This window comes from Ictidomys tridecemlineatus, chromosome 4 (genome assembly GCF_052094955.1).
Source record: "Ictidomys tridecemlineatus isolate mIctTri1 chromosome 4, mIctTri1.hap1, whole genome shotgun sequence".
NCBI classification, from domain to species: domain Eukaryota; kingdom Metazoa; phylum Chordata; class Mammalia; order Rodentia; family Sciuridae; genus Ictidomys; species Ictidomys tridecemlineatus.
In genome coordinates, this window is record NC_135480.1 from 54,944,932 (window position 1) to 54,960,564 (window position 15,633).

General features: G+C 45.3%; 1 protein-coding gene across 7 annotated transcripts in view; it reads right to left on the reverse strand.

Annotated features, from left to right (window-relative positions):
• The window catches only part of Ppfibp2 (PPFIB scaffold protein 2), a 157,126-nt gene extending 143,687 nt beyond the window's left edge, over positions 1-13,439 (reverse strand). For 5 of the 7 annotated variants that reach the window (XM_078046541.1, XM_078046539.1, XM_078046540.1 and 2 more), the window contains exon 1: positions 12,812-13,158. In XM_078046541.1, coding sequence (XP_077902667.1) covers positions 12,812-13,143 — 332 coding nt within the window. In that variant the 5' untranslated portion in view covers positions 13,144-13,158. Of the gene's footprint in view, positions 1-12,811; positions 13,159-13,419 lie in introns of those variants that run through there. The other 2 variants (XM_078046543.1, XM_021720712.3) reach the window with 2 other exon arrangements.
• Positions 13,440-15,633: the final 2,194 nt, after the last annotated feature.

Here is a 15,633-nt window from a genome sequence, read left to right on the forward strand (position 1 = left end):
TCAAGACCACTCTGAGGACAGAAGAAAGGTGAAGCTACCAGGGCCAGGTATGTGTTCTCAGCTCCAGGAGGAGAGCCAAGCTGGACAGGACAGGACCCAGGGTATACCTGATCAAGCAATAAGGACTGGCTGGCTCTACAGGATACAGGATGACTTGAGCAGGCAGCCCCCACCAACACCCACCAGCTCAAAGCCTGAACATGCCTACCACGGAAACAATACTGTCCTTTCATGCAGATGCCCCAGCACCTACTCCATACCCCTGCATGGGCAGGCTCGAAGTAAATGCTTACTGAACCATATCAGCCCCTCCTCTCCACCCCCACATCCCCACCTGAGTTTTTTTGCCCAGATTTCTCTAACTCTCATCCTTCACCCAACCCTTCCAACCCACTCTCAAGACCCACTCTCGAGTACCACTTTCACCAAACATCCTTTAGGGATGATAGTCTGGGGTCCCAAACAGGTAAGGTTCATTATAATTTGTTACTAATGACAAAGTAGCTAAAGATGAGGAAATTTTTGTATAAATGAGAAAATTGGGATTGTCTTGTCCTATTTTAATATACTTTCTTGAATGGGAAAGAAAAGAGAGGAATTTAGCTAAGAATTCATAAATTATCTATAGCAGTCAGATATTAACAGTTTCTAGATCCCATGAAAATCTATGCAACTTTTAGAGATTTACCTAAATAATATATATGCTTACATATATTAAGTGGGGCCAGGATGTGCTTTGTAACAATCTGGTCACACCCACCAAGTGTTTCTCAAAATGTTAATGTGGTCTACTACATGTTCACTGACCATCTTCCTTCCTCATCATGATAAAAGTAAGTTTTCATGTAATGGACTCTGTATAATCTGGACTCTGAATATGATAGCAAAATAGGCAGAAAGAACACAGGTTTGAAATCAAGCAGACTGCGTGTACATCAAATTCAGTCACTCACCAGCTAGGAAAGCTTAGGAAAGTACTGCATCCTCATGGAGCCTGCTGAGCTAAGTCCTGAAAGGCTGCTATGAGACAGAAGCAAAACTCTGCTCAATGCCTGAGGCATGGTGAGGATTTTATAAAAAATGATAATGGCCAATCATTATGGATTTGGGGGACCCCCAGCTAAACCTCATTCACTTCTCAGTTCTAACCAACCTAACCACTGGCTATTTTCACACATGCCCCTTAATTTCCAGTCCCCCTCCTGTGCACATTTCTGTTCCCTCTGCCAGGAATTCCCTTCACCTCCATAGAGTCCCTTTCTGTCTTCAAGACACACCTCAATCACCACATGCTCAGGAAGTCCAACCTCTTTTTTCTAAATACTCTTATTTTCTTAGTGTTTATTACAGCCTGATTTGAGTGAGAGGTACATTCCTTAAGTTCCATTCAGGCAGGGGTCATGTCTTTTTCACCTCATGTCCCACTATCCACTACTTTCCTCAGAGAAGAGGAAGGTTTAAAAATTATTTAGTGACTGAAATAATGAGAACACGAGCCTACTGATTCCAGAGTACTTATAAATTATGCTCTGCCTATGCTCCTAACAGGGTGTAGTTTTCCCAATCCCAGTGGGATAGTTCTGACTCTGTGGCTGCCATCTCCTCCCTACCATTTTGTCAGGCCATAATATCTACCCAAACCAGGATATCATGGCACTCAGGCATCCATGTTGCTTAAACACAGCATTCTCCATCTTCCCACCTACCATACCCCACCCAAAACCTCAGCCCACTTGAATAAAGCCCTGGTGCCCACAGATTCCCCCGCCTTTCTTGGGGCTGGAACCTGCTCTGGGCCGAGACTGTAAACAGTCAAACTTCCCAGTATTGTGACCAGTGTCCTTCTGGATAACTCCCTTCTATACCCACCATTATTGGATGCTGGGAGCTCAGTGCCTCAGACCACAGGCCCTGGTTCTCTCTGTCCCAGGATGCTGTGTTTTCACAATCTTCATGGAATGGCCCATGGGAAAGAAAAAGCCTTCATGTTGTAGCCAGGCAATTAGGCCAAGGGAGGCACCAGTAGAGAATACACATAGTTTATCACTTTCTATGGATCACAGCCTCAAAGTTTTAGCTCACAAAGGGATATCCTTGGAGCCTTTCCTCTTTCCCTACCCCCAACATTAAGTGGGATATTCCTCCTATGAGCTGGGATAGAGAAGTTTCTGCACAGCTTTAAGGCTGCCTGTCCCTGGCCTTTCACTCTCACTCCACCCTACATGTGCTAAAAGTCATCTCTGCTCAGAAGCCACCAATTATTTCCCACTATCAACAGGATAAAGTTTCTCCTGCCCACCCCATTATCTTAGTTCCAACTTTTTTTCAATTTTTAACAACTGGAAAGAGTCTAGGTAAGTTTCCTCATTATTTCTTTATCCCAGCTTGTTCATTTACATAAGAGACCTCTATGTCCTTAACTCAAAACATTTCATTGACCACAAGGATCTTTGCATATTCTCATCTTTCCTCACACAGAAAAAACCCACCTGCCCTAAAAGGTATATCTCTAGTTCTAATTCCTTAGGACCCAGTCCCAATGAATTGATTTACAAAACCTACTGTCAAAATCTTGCAGTCCAAATTACATATAAGATGGTGTGAGGAAGAAAAAAAAAGAGAGAGAGAGAGAGAGAGAGAAAAGTATCATAGAGTGGGTAGAGAGAGGTGATGGGAGGGGACGGGAGGGGAGGGGGAAAGGAAGGGTAGCAGCAGAATACAAAAAACATTAATATGGCTGTATGTATAAACGTGGTTGTAAAACCAATTTGTACATGTGGAATAAAAAGAATTCATACTCCACTTGAATCAAATGTATGCTATGTCAAGATCATTGTAATGTTTTCAGCAACTAATAAAAAAAAAATCTTGCAGTCCTTTCAGATAGTCCTTTGACCTCTCAACACAACCTGCCTCCCTTTATTTCATGAAATCCTCTCTACTCAATACCACTTGGACAATAAATGCCCTTTATCTTACTTTAAGAAAGATACTTGGCGTTAGAGACAAGCTTGAGTTTCTTACACCATTTCAAACAAATATCTGCCTCCTTTTTTGGTTGTACTAGAGATTGAACCCAGGGGCATGCTACCACTGAGCTGCATCCTCAGCCCTTTTTATTGTATTTTGAGTCAGGGTCTCATTAAATTGCCCAGGCTGGTCTTGAACACTTCCACTGAGCCCTACAGCCAGTCCTGGGAAACAGATTTATGCAATCCTCCTGCCTCAGCCTTCAAAATAGCTAGGATTATGGGTGTACACACCAGGTCTGGTTATCTGCCTCCTCTTTAACTCCCTCTACCATTACTACCATGGCCCCTCAAGTCTGCATTCTGAGAAGTGTGGAACATAGTATCTCCCTCACTCATCTGAAAATAGTAGTCACATCCCTGTGATCCCCGTGTCTTCCTATCTATACTCAAGTTCTTCCAAAGCTTGTAGGACAAGAACCCTGCTTTGTGCTGCAGTCTGGCTGGGCACAAATCACGAGCCATTCAAGCAGGAACAAACTTTTATTTCCAAACTCCCCCGAGGCCCTTTCAGGAACACCACACACCAATCGGAACTCCCTCCACCGGAACTTCACCAACCAACCAACTCAACTCTCCCAGAATCCCCACCAGAACTCCAAAGTATCGGGCGCCTGAGGCAGCAGGAGCCGCCCTATTGCCCAGACAGCAAAGGTCTATATACAACTGAATACACAGCTTAACTTAACCATCATCATCTCAATGGCACGCTGGCATCACCTCTCAACCACTCCCTCTGGCAAAATGCCAGGTGCCACCACACACGGGCTGTGGCCCTCAACAGCTTTGCAGCATATGCGGTCCCTTGCCCACATGCCTCCAGGTGTGGCCAGTCTTGGCCAATGTAGGGATGAAGATCCCTTACCAAGCTCTAAACTCAAGATTTCTATTAATGCAGCAGGCTAAGCCAATTTATCTGAGCTTTTCCACAGGGACAAGTAGGACACACTAATTGATTTTGGGAGCCTAAGGGATGGACTTTGCACTTACCCTGCCACCACTCATTGAGCTAGTTTGGGCTCTGAGATCTGTGTGCTTCCCTTGTCCTGAAGACTGGTGACCAGCTACCTGAAGCCAGACTGTGACCTACCTTGCCACGCACTTTTGCCTCCTGGACTTTCTGTTCACCCCCACCATGACTGCCCTTTCTGTGTCACATCTAGACACCTAAAGAATACTACTCCCCTGAAATATCAGTATAATCCCTCTGGATGATGCTAACCCCTCCTTTTGGCAAAGTATTTTTCTTTGGCTTCCTGAAAAGAGAAAAATAATGACAAACAATAATAGGGTTTGAGTATCTGCAATGTGCCAAGAACTATAGTCAACACTGATTGCATCATCTCATTTTCACAACAAAGGTAGGCCTATTATCTTAACCCATTAAACAGATGAAGAACTTAAGACTCAGAGAAGTAAAGAGACTTGCTCAAAGTACCAACAGCAAACCTGTGTAGAGCTGGAGTTTGAATGGAGAACTGTCTGATTCAAAGGCCCCATTCTACTTTTTTTTTGATTGGTTGTTCAAAACATTACAAAGCTCATGATATATCATCTTTCATACATTTGACTCAATTGGGTTATGAACTCCCATTTTTACCCCAAATACAAATTGCAGAATCACATCGGTTACACACTCACATTTTTACATAATGGCATATTACTGACTGTTGTATTCTGCTACCTTTCCTATCCCCTACTATCCCCCCTCCCCTCCCCACCCATCATCCCTCTCTACCTCATCTGCTGTTGTTCAATTCTCTCCCTTGTTTCCCCCCCTCTTTCCCCTCACATCCTCTTCTATGTAATTTTGTGTAACATTGAGGGTCTCCTACCATTTCCATATGCTTTCCCTTCTCTCTCCCTTTCTCTCCCCCCACTCATCTTTGTTTAATGTTAATCTTTTCCTCATGCTCTTCCTCCCTGTTCTGTTCTTAGTTGCTCTCTTTATATCAAAGAAGACATTTGGCATTTGTTTTTTAAGGATTGGCTAGCTTCGATTAGCATAATCTGCTCTAATGCCATCCATTTCCCTGCAAATTCTATGATTTTGTCATTTTTATTGCTGCGTAGTACTCCATTGTGTATAGATGCCACATTTTTTTATCCATTCATCTATTGAAGGGCATCTAGGTTGGTTCCACAGTCTAGCTATTGTGAATTGTGCCGCTATGATCATTGATGTGGCAGTATCCGTATAGTACGCTCTTTTAAGATCCTCAGGGAATAGTCCGAGGAGGGCAATAGCTGGGTCAAATGGTGGATCCATTCCCAGCTTTCCCAGGTACCTCCATATTGCTTTCCAAATTGGCCTTACCAATTTGCAGTCCCACCAGCAGTGTACAAGTGTACCCTCAAAGCCCCCATTCTAGAGTTACCAGGGTCCTCAGAGTCAGGGAGGCCAAGCCCCCAAGATGGAGAAAACTGCACCTATCATGAAGAAAGGTGGGAGGTGGGCAGGATCAGTTTCCTTATTTCCAGGAGCAGGACAATAATCCCTGCCCGGGGCACTATGCAGCACCAGTGAGCCTGAGCAGTGAAACCCTAGACAGACACACACAGGGCTGTTGTTGCTGTTACCAGGTGAGCAGTATTCATTGAAGAACCAGATGTCTTGGCTGGCTGCAGGAAGAGCTTATGTAATAAACTTTTTCATGACATCCAGTCAAGGTCAGGTGTCAGAGCCAAGAACCATTCCTTCACTCTGGCAAAATGTTGTATGATAAGAAACTGCTAGTCCCACCCAAAATTACATTCTAACTTCTCTCCTCTCCTCATACCAATCCACTCTCCCCTACCCACACTTCCTTGCCTGCCTGTTTCTCATAAAATTTAGTTTTGAACACTCAGTTTGATGTCAAACATCCCAGTGTGAAAACAGTCCTATGGTTCCAAGTTCATATATTTTAGCATTTATCTTACCTCCTTTCACCCCTCAAAGCATCCATATGGGCCAATAAATAAAATTAAGTCTAATACTCTGGAACCTTCAGAAATTTGTTTCCCAGGACTGGCTGTAGAGCTCAGTGGTAGTGTTTGCCTAGATGCACAGGCCTTGGGTTTGACTCCCAAGCACACACACATACACCCATGAGCATGTATAAATACACACCCCATAAAGTGGTAATAACACTTCCCCTACCTCATGAGATAAGCCCTTTGTCAAAGCTACCATAGCTAAAAGTTCTACACTTTCTTCTCCTCTATCCCTCTACAAGTCCCATCTTTACCTTTGATGCCTCCATGAAGAGGTGAACTTGTGCTGGAAGAAGGAACTTGTTGCCCCTGAGAGAGCTGTCCTGTATATAAGGCAAGGTCTTCATAGTTTGAGTTGTGGCTCTGTCCTTTTCTGTTCTTTCAGTCCCTACAACAGACCTCTTGGCTTCTATACAACTCTGTGTCTCCCTCTCTCTTACACATAAATTCACATACACCTGTCAAACAATGGGTTCCTTCTGACAGAGCTTCTGGGTCTTTCTACAAGAAAAAAGTTAGAGAAATTTTGTAGGACTTCTTGAGACACCTAGTGCAATCAAAGAAGTGGCCCTCCAACTCAGAGTGGTCCCTGCCCAGCCTGAAAGACTCAGCTGTATGTAATGGGTTTGTTCCAACATGCACACAAGTTGCTGTGGAATCACATCTTTACCCTGGAGAGTTGAGGCAGCAATTCAGACTGACCCCACTAAAAACCCTTCCTTATTCACCAAAACTTTGGCTATCCCTAAGCAGAAAGAGAAACCTTGGGATTAGGATTTCCCGCTATACTATCCTCATTCCCAGGTAAAAATAGCTATACCCAAAGTAGAGCACCCTGAGAATGCCACAGAAGCTTCAGGCCAAAGTAGAGGCTATGTAGGATCTATTCCCTATACAGTATCTAAGCTAACTAGTTTCTTCCTAGAGATTTGTTAATGGACCCTCCACCCACCTGCCTCTGATAAATGATTCCTAAGCCTTGGAAAACCCAACTTTCAAGTTTGCAATCTATGGCTGTCCCTGTGTTACTTTACCATGGGTGAGCAGGCTCATGCACACACTTTGTTCTCAGTGCAGTGGCAGTGGGGACAGGCAGGGGTAGGAGGTGCATGTGTGTGTATATGTTTATTTCTACACAACCTCTGAACAAGATGAAGTGGAAAATGGAAAGACCCAGCTATATAGCTCCAAAAAGCCAAAGAGGCTTGTAAGTTTCCCCTTAAAGTGGACTCCCAGTATTCCTTGTGTCTTTTGTTTTTGTTTGGCAACCACATGTCAGGTGATAAAGTTTCACATGCATTAATCCAGCTCTGCCTTAGTAAACTTAAGTGACCAGGGCACATGATAAAGGCAAGGCATTATATTAGGAGGCTAAAGGCTGGAGCCTGGCTGCACAGGGAGGTATGGGAGGGAGGGGTGAGAAGAGGAGGGAAATTCCACCAAGTCTCTTGGCAGCAGTGCAGATTCTAGATAAGGTTCTCTCTCATCATCTGACAGGTGTGGCCTTCAGTCAGTCAGCTGGATCCCTGACCCCTGCCCCCAGTTGGAGGAAGTCCTCAGGACTGATTGCCTCACCCAGCTAGCTGTCACTCCCACCCTCTGCTCCCATCCCCATTCAAGTTCTCATGAACTAGCAAAATGTGTCCCTAAAGTCTGTATGGGGTAAGGATGTTTGGTTCTTGGAATACCTTTTTTCATGAAAATGGTAAACTGATGAGTGGTTGTATTCCCAGAAAAACACAATTAATTTACATGTACCCACACTGAGCATAACAAGTAGAAGAGTTCTGGTACCATAAAAGCACTCTTACCTATTTAGCCCCATGTGCATGGAGGACACAGGACAAACAGGAGGCCTCGTGAGCCTTTTGGCCCCCATTGGCATTGGCTGCCAACAGACTACAGGTCAAAACCCTGTATGCCTCCAGCCTTAGGTCCTCTGCAGACTGAATTCACCCCAATCTGGTCTCATTCCCATTTTTCATTGCCTAATGGAATCTCCATCTGGACCTTCTGGCGGCATTCCTCTGACCAAACACTGTGCTACAGATGACGGAGTCCCAGCCAGAAGGCTAGGAGACCTGGGTTCTGCCACCAAGAGGGGGGGTGTCCTTGGGCAGGTTATTTTGGGTTTCACCATCCTCCTTGGTCAAAATATAAAGGGAAAGCAAGAATCCATTCTGATTCCAAAAGGAATCAATCACCCTCATTTCCCTTCCCCCTTCCAAGAAGTTCCTCCATGCTCTCATGCTGCTAACAATTGCCTTATTCTTCTTCCAGCAAACCAGAACAAAATGTCAGTGTCCAAATTGACTCCTTTCTCTCTCTTTCAAATCCAAGTAGTCACTAAATCCTACTGGATTTGTTGGCAAGCTCACTTGCTTCCATTCCCTCCTCTCCACTGCTACTATCATTCCCTTGATTCATGTCCTAAGCTACCTCCATGAGTTATCCAATAGTCCATCCTCACAAGAAATCCCTCCCTCTCTCTAACCTGTACTTTATAGCTCCAAATCCTCCTGAAAACACAGCTTTCACCATGTCTTATCGATTCTCAAAAACCCTAAATGTCACCGATGTCATACAATTTGAATTCTTTAGCTCTAGATTTCAAAGATTTACATGATCTGACCCCAGTCTGAGATCCCAGGCTCTCCTCTGTTAGTGTCCCCATCCACTCCAAGATTCTAGTCATGCAGGCCCACTACTCTTTGGGCCTGTCTGTCTTTCCAATCTTTCAGCTTCTGCTCCTTTTCTTCCTTCATCTTCCACAAAAAAATGAACTACCCCTTTTCCTCTTTATTGAAGAAAACACTGCAAAGCCAGCCAGTTTAGGGCCCACATTTACCACAACACTTCCTGAACATCTACTAGATAATGAGCCATACACAAGAGCTGAAGCAGCCCAAAGCAGTTCAGAGCATAGAGAGAACTGCAAATAAGTGACTTAGGTAACACAGCAGAGATCTAAATTTGTTGCACTGTGTATATATTAGAAGCAAAGAGTAAAAACGAAGATGGTAAGGAGTTTTCAAGAATTTGATCAGCATCCTGAAGAATTAATAACAGTTCATCCATCTTGCAGAGCAGAGACAACAGATATTTCCAGGGAGAGGAAACATGTGTGCAGAAGCAGGGAGACACATAAAAGCAGAAATGATTGAGTCCCTTGGTTTGGGGGACATTGGAGATGCAGCTGGAGAGCTAAATTAGGGCCAGCCTCTACACTGCCTTGAATGTCTTACAAGAATGTTATATTTTATCCTATCAGACAATCTCATCCTGTTGGTGTCTACAGATGTGTTACAGAAACCAAGATTACTACACAACATAGAACAGGGTGATTAAAAGCACCGTGCACAATGAATGCTTAGCCCTCAGTGTGCATACATGTATAATATGAATGTGACAGAGATACAGAGAGGAAATGAAATTACCAAAGAGTACTAAACCAATACCCTAAGGCCAAAAGAAATCATAAATTTGCTAAAGGCAAAGCTCAGAGTGAGCAGCCCTCTGGAATTTTGAGACCTTAAGGAGACTGAGTTTAAAGCTCAACAGATGGCTCTAGGGCATCATTTCCCAGAAGACTATTTACCGGTTATGTGGAAGATAAGAATAGGCCCCGAGGAGATCCACAAGGTCCAGCAGAGCTGGCTTTAAGAGAAAACATAGCCAGGTGGGTGGCACATACCTGCAATCCCAGCAATTTGGGAAGCTTAAGCAAAAGGATCACAAGTTCAAGTCTAGCCTCAGTAACTCAGCAAGTCCCTAAGCAACTTAGTGAGACCCTATCTCAAAATAAAAATTAAAAAGGGTTGGGGATGTGGGCTGAGGCTGTAGCTCAGTGGCAGAGTGCTTGCCTAGTATGTGTGAGGCACTGGGTTGGATCTTTAGCACTGCATAAAAAAACTAAACAAATAAAGGCATCCTACTGTCCACCTACAAGTATAAAAAAAATTAAAAAGGGTTGGGGACATGGCTCAGTGGTAAAACACCTCTGGGTTCAATCCCTAGTACCCGTCCACCTATACAGACTACAACTCACCTTTCCTATATTCTTGAAAACAGGGACACATAAGTGTCATCAAGCACTAAAATGAAAGCATGATGCTAGAAAACAAAAGTCCAAGGGAAGTGGAACTCTTGAGGAAAGAGGAAGCAGGAAAAATAGTGACTCAGGAAAAAACAAAGCTACCAAGAGTTTTAGCCTGGTTGTGCCCACACCAAATAGTGACTGAGTGTCACATCTTGAATGGAGATGCACAATCTATGGAACTTAATAAATGTTTAAATACCTTGTCTCTTGTGCTTGTATAACTCTACCATCTCATATTTTGTACTAAGGGGATTTTAAGCAGAAGGGTATCATGAACAGATTTGTAATTCAGGAAAAAAAATATCTTATGGTCAAGTAAAAAACAACTTCTAAATAGTACCATTCCTCAATTACAAAGTTAAATTCTCCTAGAACTGCTCCTCCCTCCTCATGTAGTGACTGACACCTCCCACTTCTTAGTCTCCTGGCCTACAGATTCTGTATTTACAGGGTCTCTTGGGTCCCAATTTCACCATTCTCTCAGGTCCCAGATAAGGGCTCATTACTTCTACCCCAAATTAGTCTGCCAGTCTCCTAAGTAGCTTCCCCAGTCTTGCTTCCCAAGCATTGCCAGAGTCCACTACAGCCACTCCTACCAGGCAGTTGTCAGAATCTCCTGGGGGATCTTTTTTACAATATCCCAAACCTACCTAATCTGAACTGTTCCTAAAGCTCCCTCAAGCAAGTCAGTTTGCAAACTATTACTTTAAATTCTTGCTATAGATAATGAAGTGATAGCCACCCTCCCCTGAAAAAGTTAGAAATGCAGAACACCAGATCCCACCTCTGAGCTACCCAATCAAATCTGCATTTGAAGGAGATTTTCAGTGAGTCTTATTGTTAAAGTTTGAGAAGCACTGCTTCTCAAACTTCCACAAAACATTTACTGGATTTTCTGTTTCAGGCTGGGAGTTGGGTCAAGGGTCAAAGTTTCGACTTTGAGCTGCTCACAGAACCATAAGTCAATCCTCTGCTTAAAATCATTTGACTCCCATGCCTTCAGACAAAGTCTGAATGAACTTCTTTCTACACCTGCTGTTTTTGGCCAGCTGGGACCATGTTCCATCTTGTTACCTGCTTTACTGTTAACCACCCACCATAGGGGCCAGGCTGGACTGCTGGCCACTTGTCACTAGTCTGAGCTTGCCTGCCTCTACAGCTTTCACAGCCTAGGTCACTCCTACTCACTCACCTCTGCCTGCAGAAACCTTGGAGAAATCCTTTGAGGTTCATCACTTATACCACCCCTTCCTGAAATTATCCCAGATTTTTTATGCTTAAATGAAATTTCCCCACTTTGTTCCTACCTCCTTCATGTAATTAATCTTACTTCACTTAGTCCTACAGACATAGCCCATCTATGTTAGCTACTGCAGTAAAGAGATCATGATACTCAGCTTGTTTCCCTAGTAGCAACAAGCTAATGACTAGTACATTACCAAATCTCAAAGTAACACTATTAATGTTATATAAGGGATGGGAGTCTAAATGTGCTTTCAGTAGTAAAGCACATTTGCCTAGCATGTGCAAGGCCCTGGGGTTGAAACCCAGCACCACACACACATACACACATACACACACAAAAAAAAATCCAGGATGAATGCAATAGTGAAAGACTCACCAATCTCCCTTGTCTCTCACTTCAAGATCAATTAAATATAAATTTAAGCAGAGAAAAATAATTTATAAATCAGATAACATTTAAAATGAATTGTCTATAACTATACTGAATATACTAATACATGAGAGTATGACTATCCTAATACATGAAAGTATGACTATGACTATACCACTAATAAAAGACTAAAGATGAATTATGTCTGCTGTTAACTACCTTTCTGTAGTTGAACATTTGACTTCACAAAACAACATTTGTAAACATAGTAGTTTTGTTTTATAATCAATTAATGAAGGGTAGAGGAAGGAGAGAGAAATAGAAAGAAACAGACCAACCAAAATTTGGAAGGGGAAACAGATCTCTACCAAATATCCAGCTGCCTTAAAAGATAAAATATAATCGGATTTTCACTGACTAGAATGCCTGTTTTGATCCTACCCAAATCCCAAGTCTCGGGTCTTTAAATATATAATCTTATTTTCTTCTGAAGGAAAACTACCAGTCTGGAGTTGGCATGTCAAGCGGGAAGGAGGGTGCACTCTTAAATAGGACCATCCCCATATTGCAGTCTACTGGGAATCAGCGGCTTGGGCTTTTGAAACAAGCATGCTGCATTTTTGCAATTACAATATAGCATTGGTCTTAGCCCGGGCATTGCTTCTGGACACACACTTTTTTGAACAAAGATTTGCCTGGGTGAACAATATTAAAGCTGTCATACCGACTTGGGCTCTCTAGTTTACACTGAACGCTGAAGTAACCACCAACTCCGGCATCTCCAGAACTATCCTGGCACCTGTGAGAGCGCGGGCTGTCTGCGGATTCTGGGCAAAGCGGGGTAAAGATCCCAAGCAAACCCATAGGAGTTATACCCTCCTCCGGTCTTCTGGCCAGAGAAAGGGAAAGGGTTCCGGTCCGCTCGCCTGGGACACCTTTCCGGCCCAAAGAGGCACAGACCTCACGCCCCGTGTGGTTGTTGGATCTAGAGGATCTGTGTCCCCTGGCAATGCCCCTGTGGGGGAATCCCTTTCCGGACAGCGGAGAGCCCCTGTCACCTGGGGGAAGTTCACCTGAGGGAAGCCCACTGACCTGGATGTGGGACCGCCGCTTCTCTCCGGGCGGATCAGGTGTGCGGGCCGCTCCTGTGCCCCTCCCACTCCGAACAGGAGAGCGGAAAACTCAGTTGCAGGCCACCGTCCCACCGACCAACCGTCTGACCAACCAGCAGACCGACCGGCAGCCGCCGGGTCCCGCACCCACGTGACGGAGGCGGAGGCCCCGAGAGAAGCTCGTCCCTGAGCGTCCCTCTCCCACCCCTGGAATCTCCTCCTAAGGCCGCCACTCCGCCTCCCTCTCGGGAACCACAGCCGGCCTCTGGGACCCGTCCGCTGCCGTTCCAGTTCCCCAGGGACCTGCCTCATCTCCCCCGCCCCCTGGGCCGCGCTCCGCGTGCAGGCTCCAAGCCCCGCCTCTCCCGGAGGACCACGCCCCTCCCGGGCCCCGCCCCGCTCGCTCCACCTCCTCCTCCCAGACCCTTCCGGCTGCTGGGCCCCTGGGCAGTTCTCCGTGTTGGTGCTCCTGGCCTCTGGGGTTTCGGTAGCCCCTCAGGACCGCTCCTGCGACGCAAGGAGTAAAACTGAAGAAGCAGGAAGACACTCTGCAGAGAACTGCAGGGAGAGAAACACCGAAAAACTTACTAGGGGCACACTCAGCGCAGCAACCCTTGGGACGTCTGTACTTCCCCCACCCAGTGAGCGATGCAATAGAAATTGAGGTTGGCCTGAGGAGAGCCTCTTTCCTTGTCTGTGAGCCCCGCCCATCCCACGGAATCTGCATATTGGCAGGCTCTGTCCTGGCCCACCTTAGGTCCGGTTGTGCTCTAACCCCGCGACCTGGGGTGGAGGTCCCTCTAGTGGTTGGTGGCGAACGATAGCTCTGTGCCAGGTCTTTCGAATATCTGAGGACAAGGAGCACTTCCTGGGCCCAGCACCAAGGTCAGGTACCTTAGGTCCAAGAAAAGCTTTGGCAATGTCTGACCACAAAGAATGATTTCTTCAATCGAGAGTTCTGAGCCCTAGAGACCGATTCCAACATCGACCCCCAGTGTGCAACCTGAAGTCACACCACCAGTTGGTTGCTGTGCCTGGGCTTACAGGGACAGGCTGCTCAATTCAGCTGATTAAAATCCTCCGTGAGCCTCAGATGGCAGCGACACCAGGAACTCTGGCACAGTCCACAGCTTTGGCAGGAGTCACTTACAGCTCTGGCCTCCGGTTCTTTACAGGCTGGAGAGTTGGCAGACTCCATGGGACACATCTTTTTTCAAACCAAATTTACCCTCGTGGTTTGAAATTAACAGTGTGCCCAGAGACTTGTACACGTGAATAGAACATAAGCCACACTGGCAAATAGGAGACGTGTGGTCACTGCAGGAACCTAGCCAGCAGCAGATCAAGGGCAAAGCCAGCAGAGGAAGGCTGAGGCCCACAAGAGTTGTGTTACAGCAAGACACCCTTCAGTTCTATTTTACTTCCTTAAAATAGCAGCAGAGAAACTTTGATAAATGGTGTCTGCCACAGTTCACACAAGTTCATGGGTGTTTCCAAGTCCCACATGTATTGCCCCAGGGAACCCACTGTCCTTACCCCAGCCCCCAGAAAATGCTAGTCTGTTCTTAGAACTATACAATTACTTTTTTTTTTTTTAATTCTGGGGTGGAACCCAAGACCTCATGCCCACAGGGAGAACATCTATCACTCTGCTACACCCCCAATTTAACCATTACTTTTAGAAATGTAAAAAAGTAACTGGCTAACTTATCTGCACTTTGGAACCACCTTGCAGGGAAGGGGCTTAAAAAATAATGATGTCTATGACCCACCCCTAGAGGGTCTAATATAATGATCTAGGGGTGTGGCCTGGATATTAGGAATCTTAAAGTTCCCCAGCTCTGGCTATAGTTCTGGTATGGGTCACCAGGACATCAGTTCTCATATAAATCCAACAAGAGACCTCAGAGATGAAAAGTTCACCTGAGAAACCCAAGAAGATGTTCCCCTGCCTGTTTTCATGCAGGGGCTCTCTCTTGTTGATAACTCCACTCTACTCTCCATTGCAAGGCAGGCTACTTTCTTTTTTTTTAACATTTATTTTTTAGTTTTAGGTGGACACAATATCTCTATTTTATTTTTATGCGATGTCGAGGATCGAACCCAGTGCCCCGCGCATGCCAGGCGAGCGTGCTACCACTTGAGCCACATCCCCAGCCCAGGCCACTTTCTTTATATCTGTGAGATAGGTAATGTTACTTTCCCACAGACAGGCCCCAGGCCCACGGGGTGGATAATAACACTACAATTATTTATTTATACCTACCTCATTTCACAATGGATTTGGGCTCTCTGTACTGTTCTGTTAGAACTGTGGGTAATTACACTGTATCTGTAGGTTGAGTCCTTCTTTTCTGCCACAGATCTACTCAAATGCTACAGGGGAGAAAAACCTCTTTTCACTGCCCATGGTCCTGGCCTGGACTTGGCAAAGACCAGGGAACAGCTGCAAGCACACAAAGCAAGCCCTCTCATGTGACCAACCTGGAAAGACAGGAACCTCAGCACATGACACAGACTGGCACCACAGCCTGCACTTGTGACCCAAACTCAGCCGAATTAGACACACACACATGGGAACCACTTTGAAGCCCCTCTCAAGAGGCATGCTGCCCTCTGTGCCACACGGCATGCCTGCTGTGGTAGACAGTTGCTTGCCTGTTACCTGGCTTCCTTCCAGATTCCAGAATATTAACCAAGGTTCTCTGTGTATTGGGGATTGTTCACAGTAAACTCAACACAGGCAGCACTCCCTAAAAGCTTTCATGATGAGGGTATATAGGCAAATATAACCTGATGAGC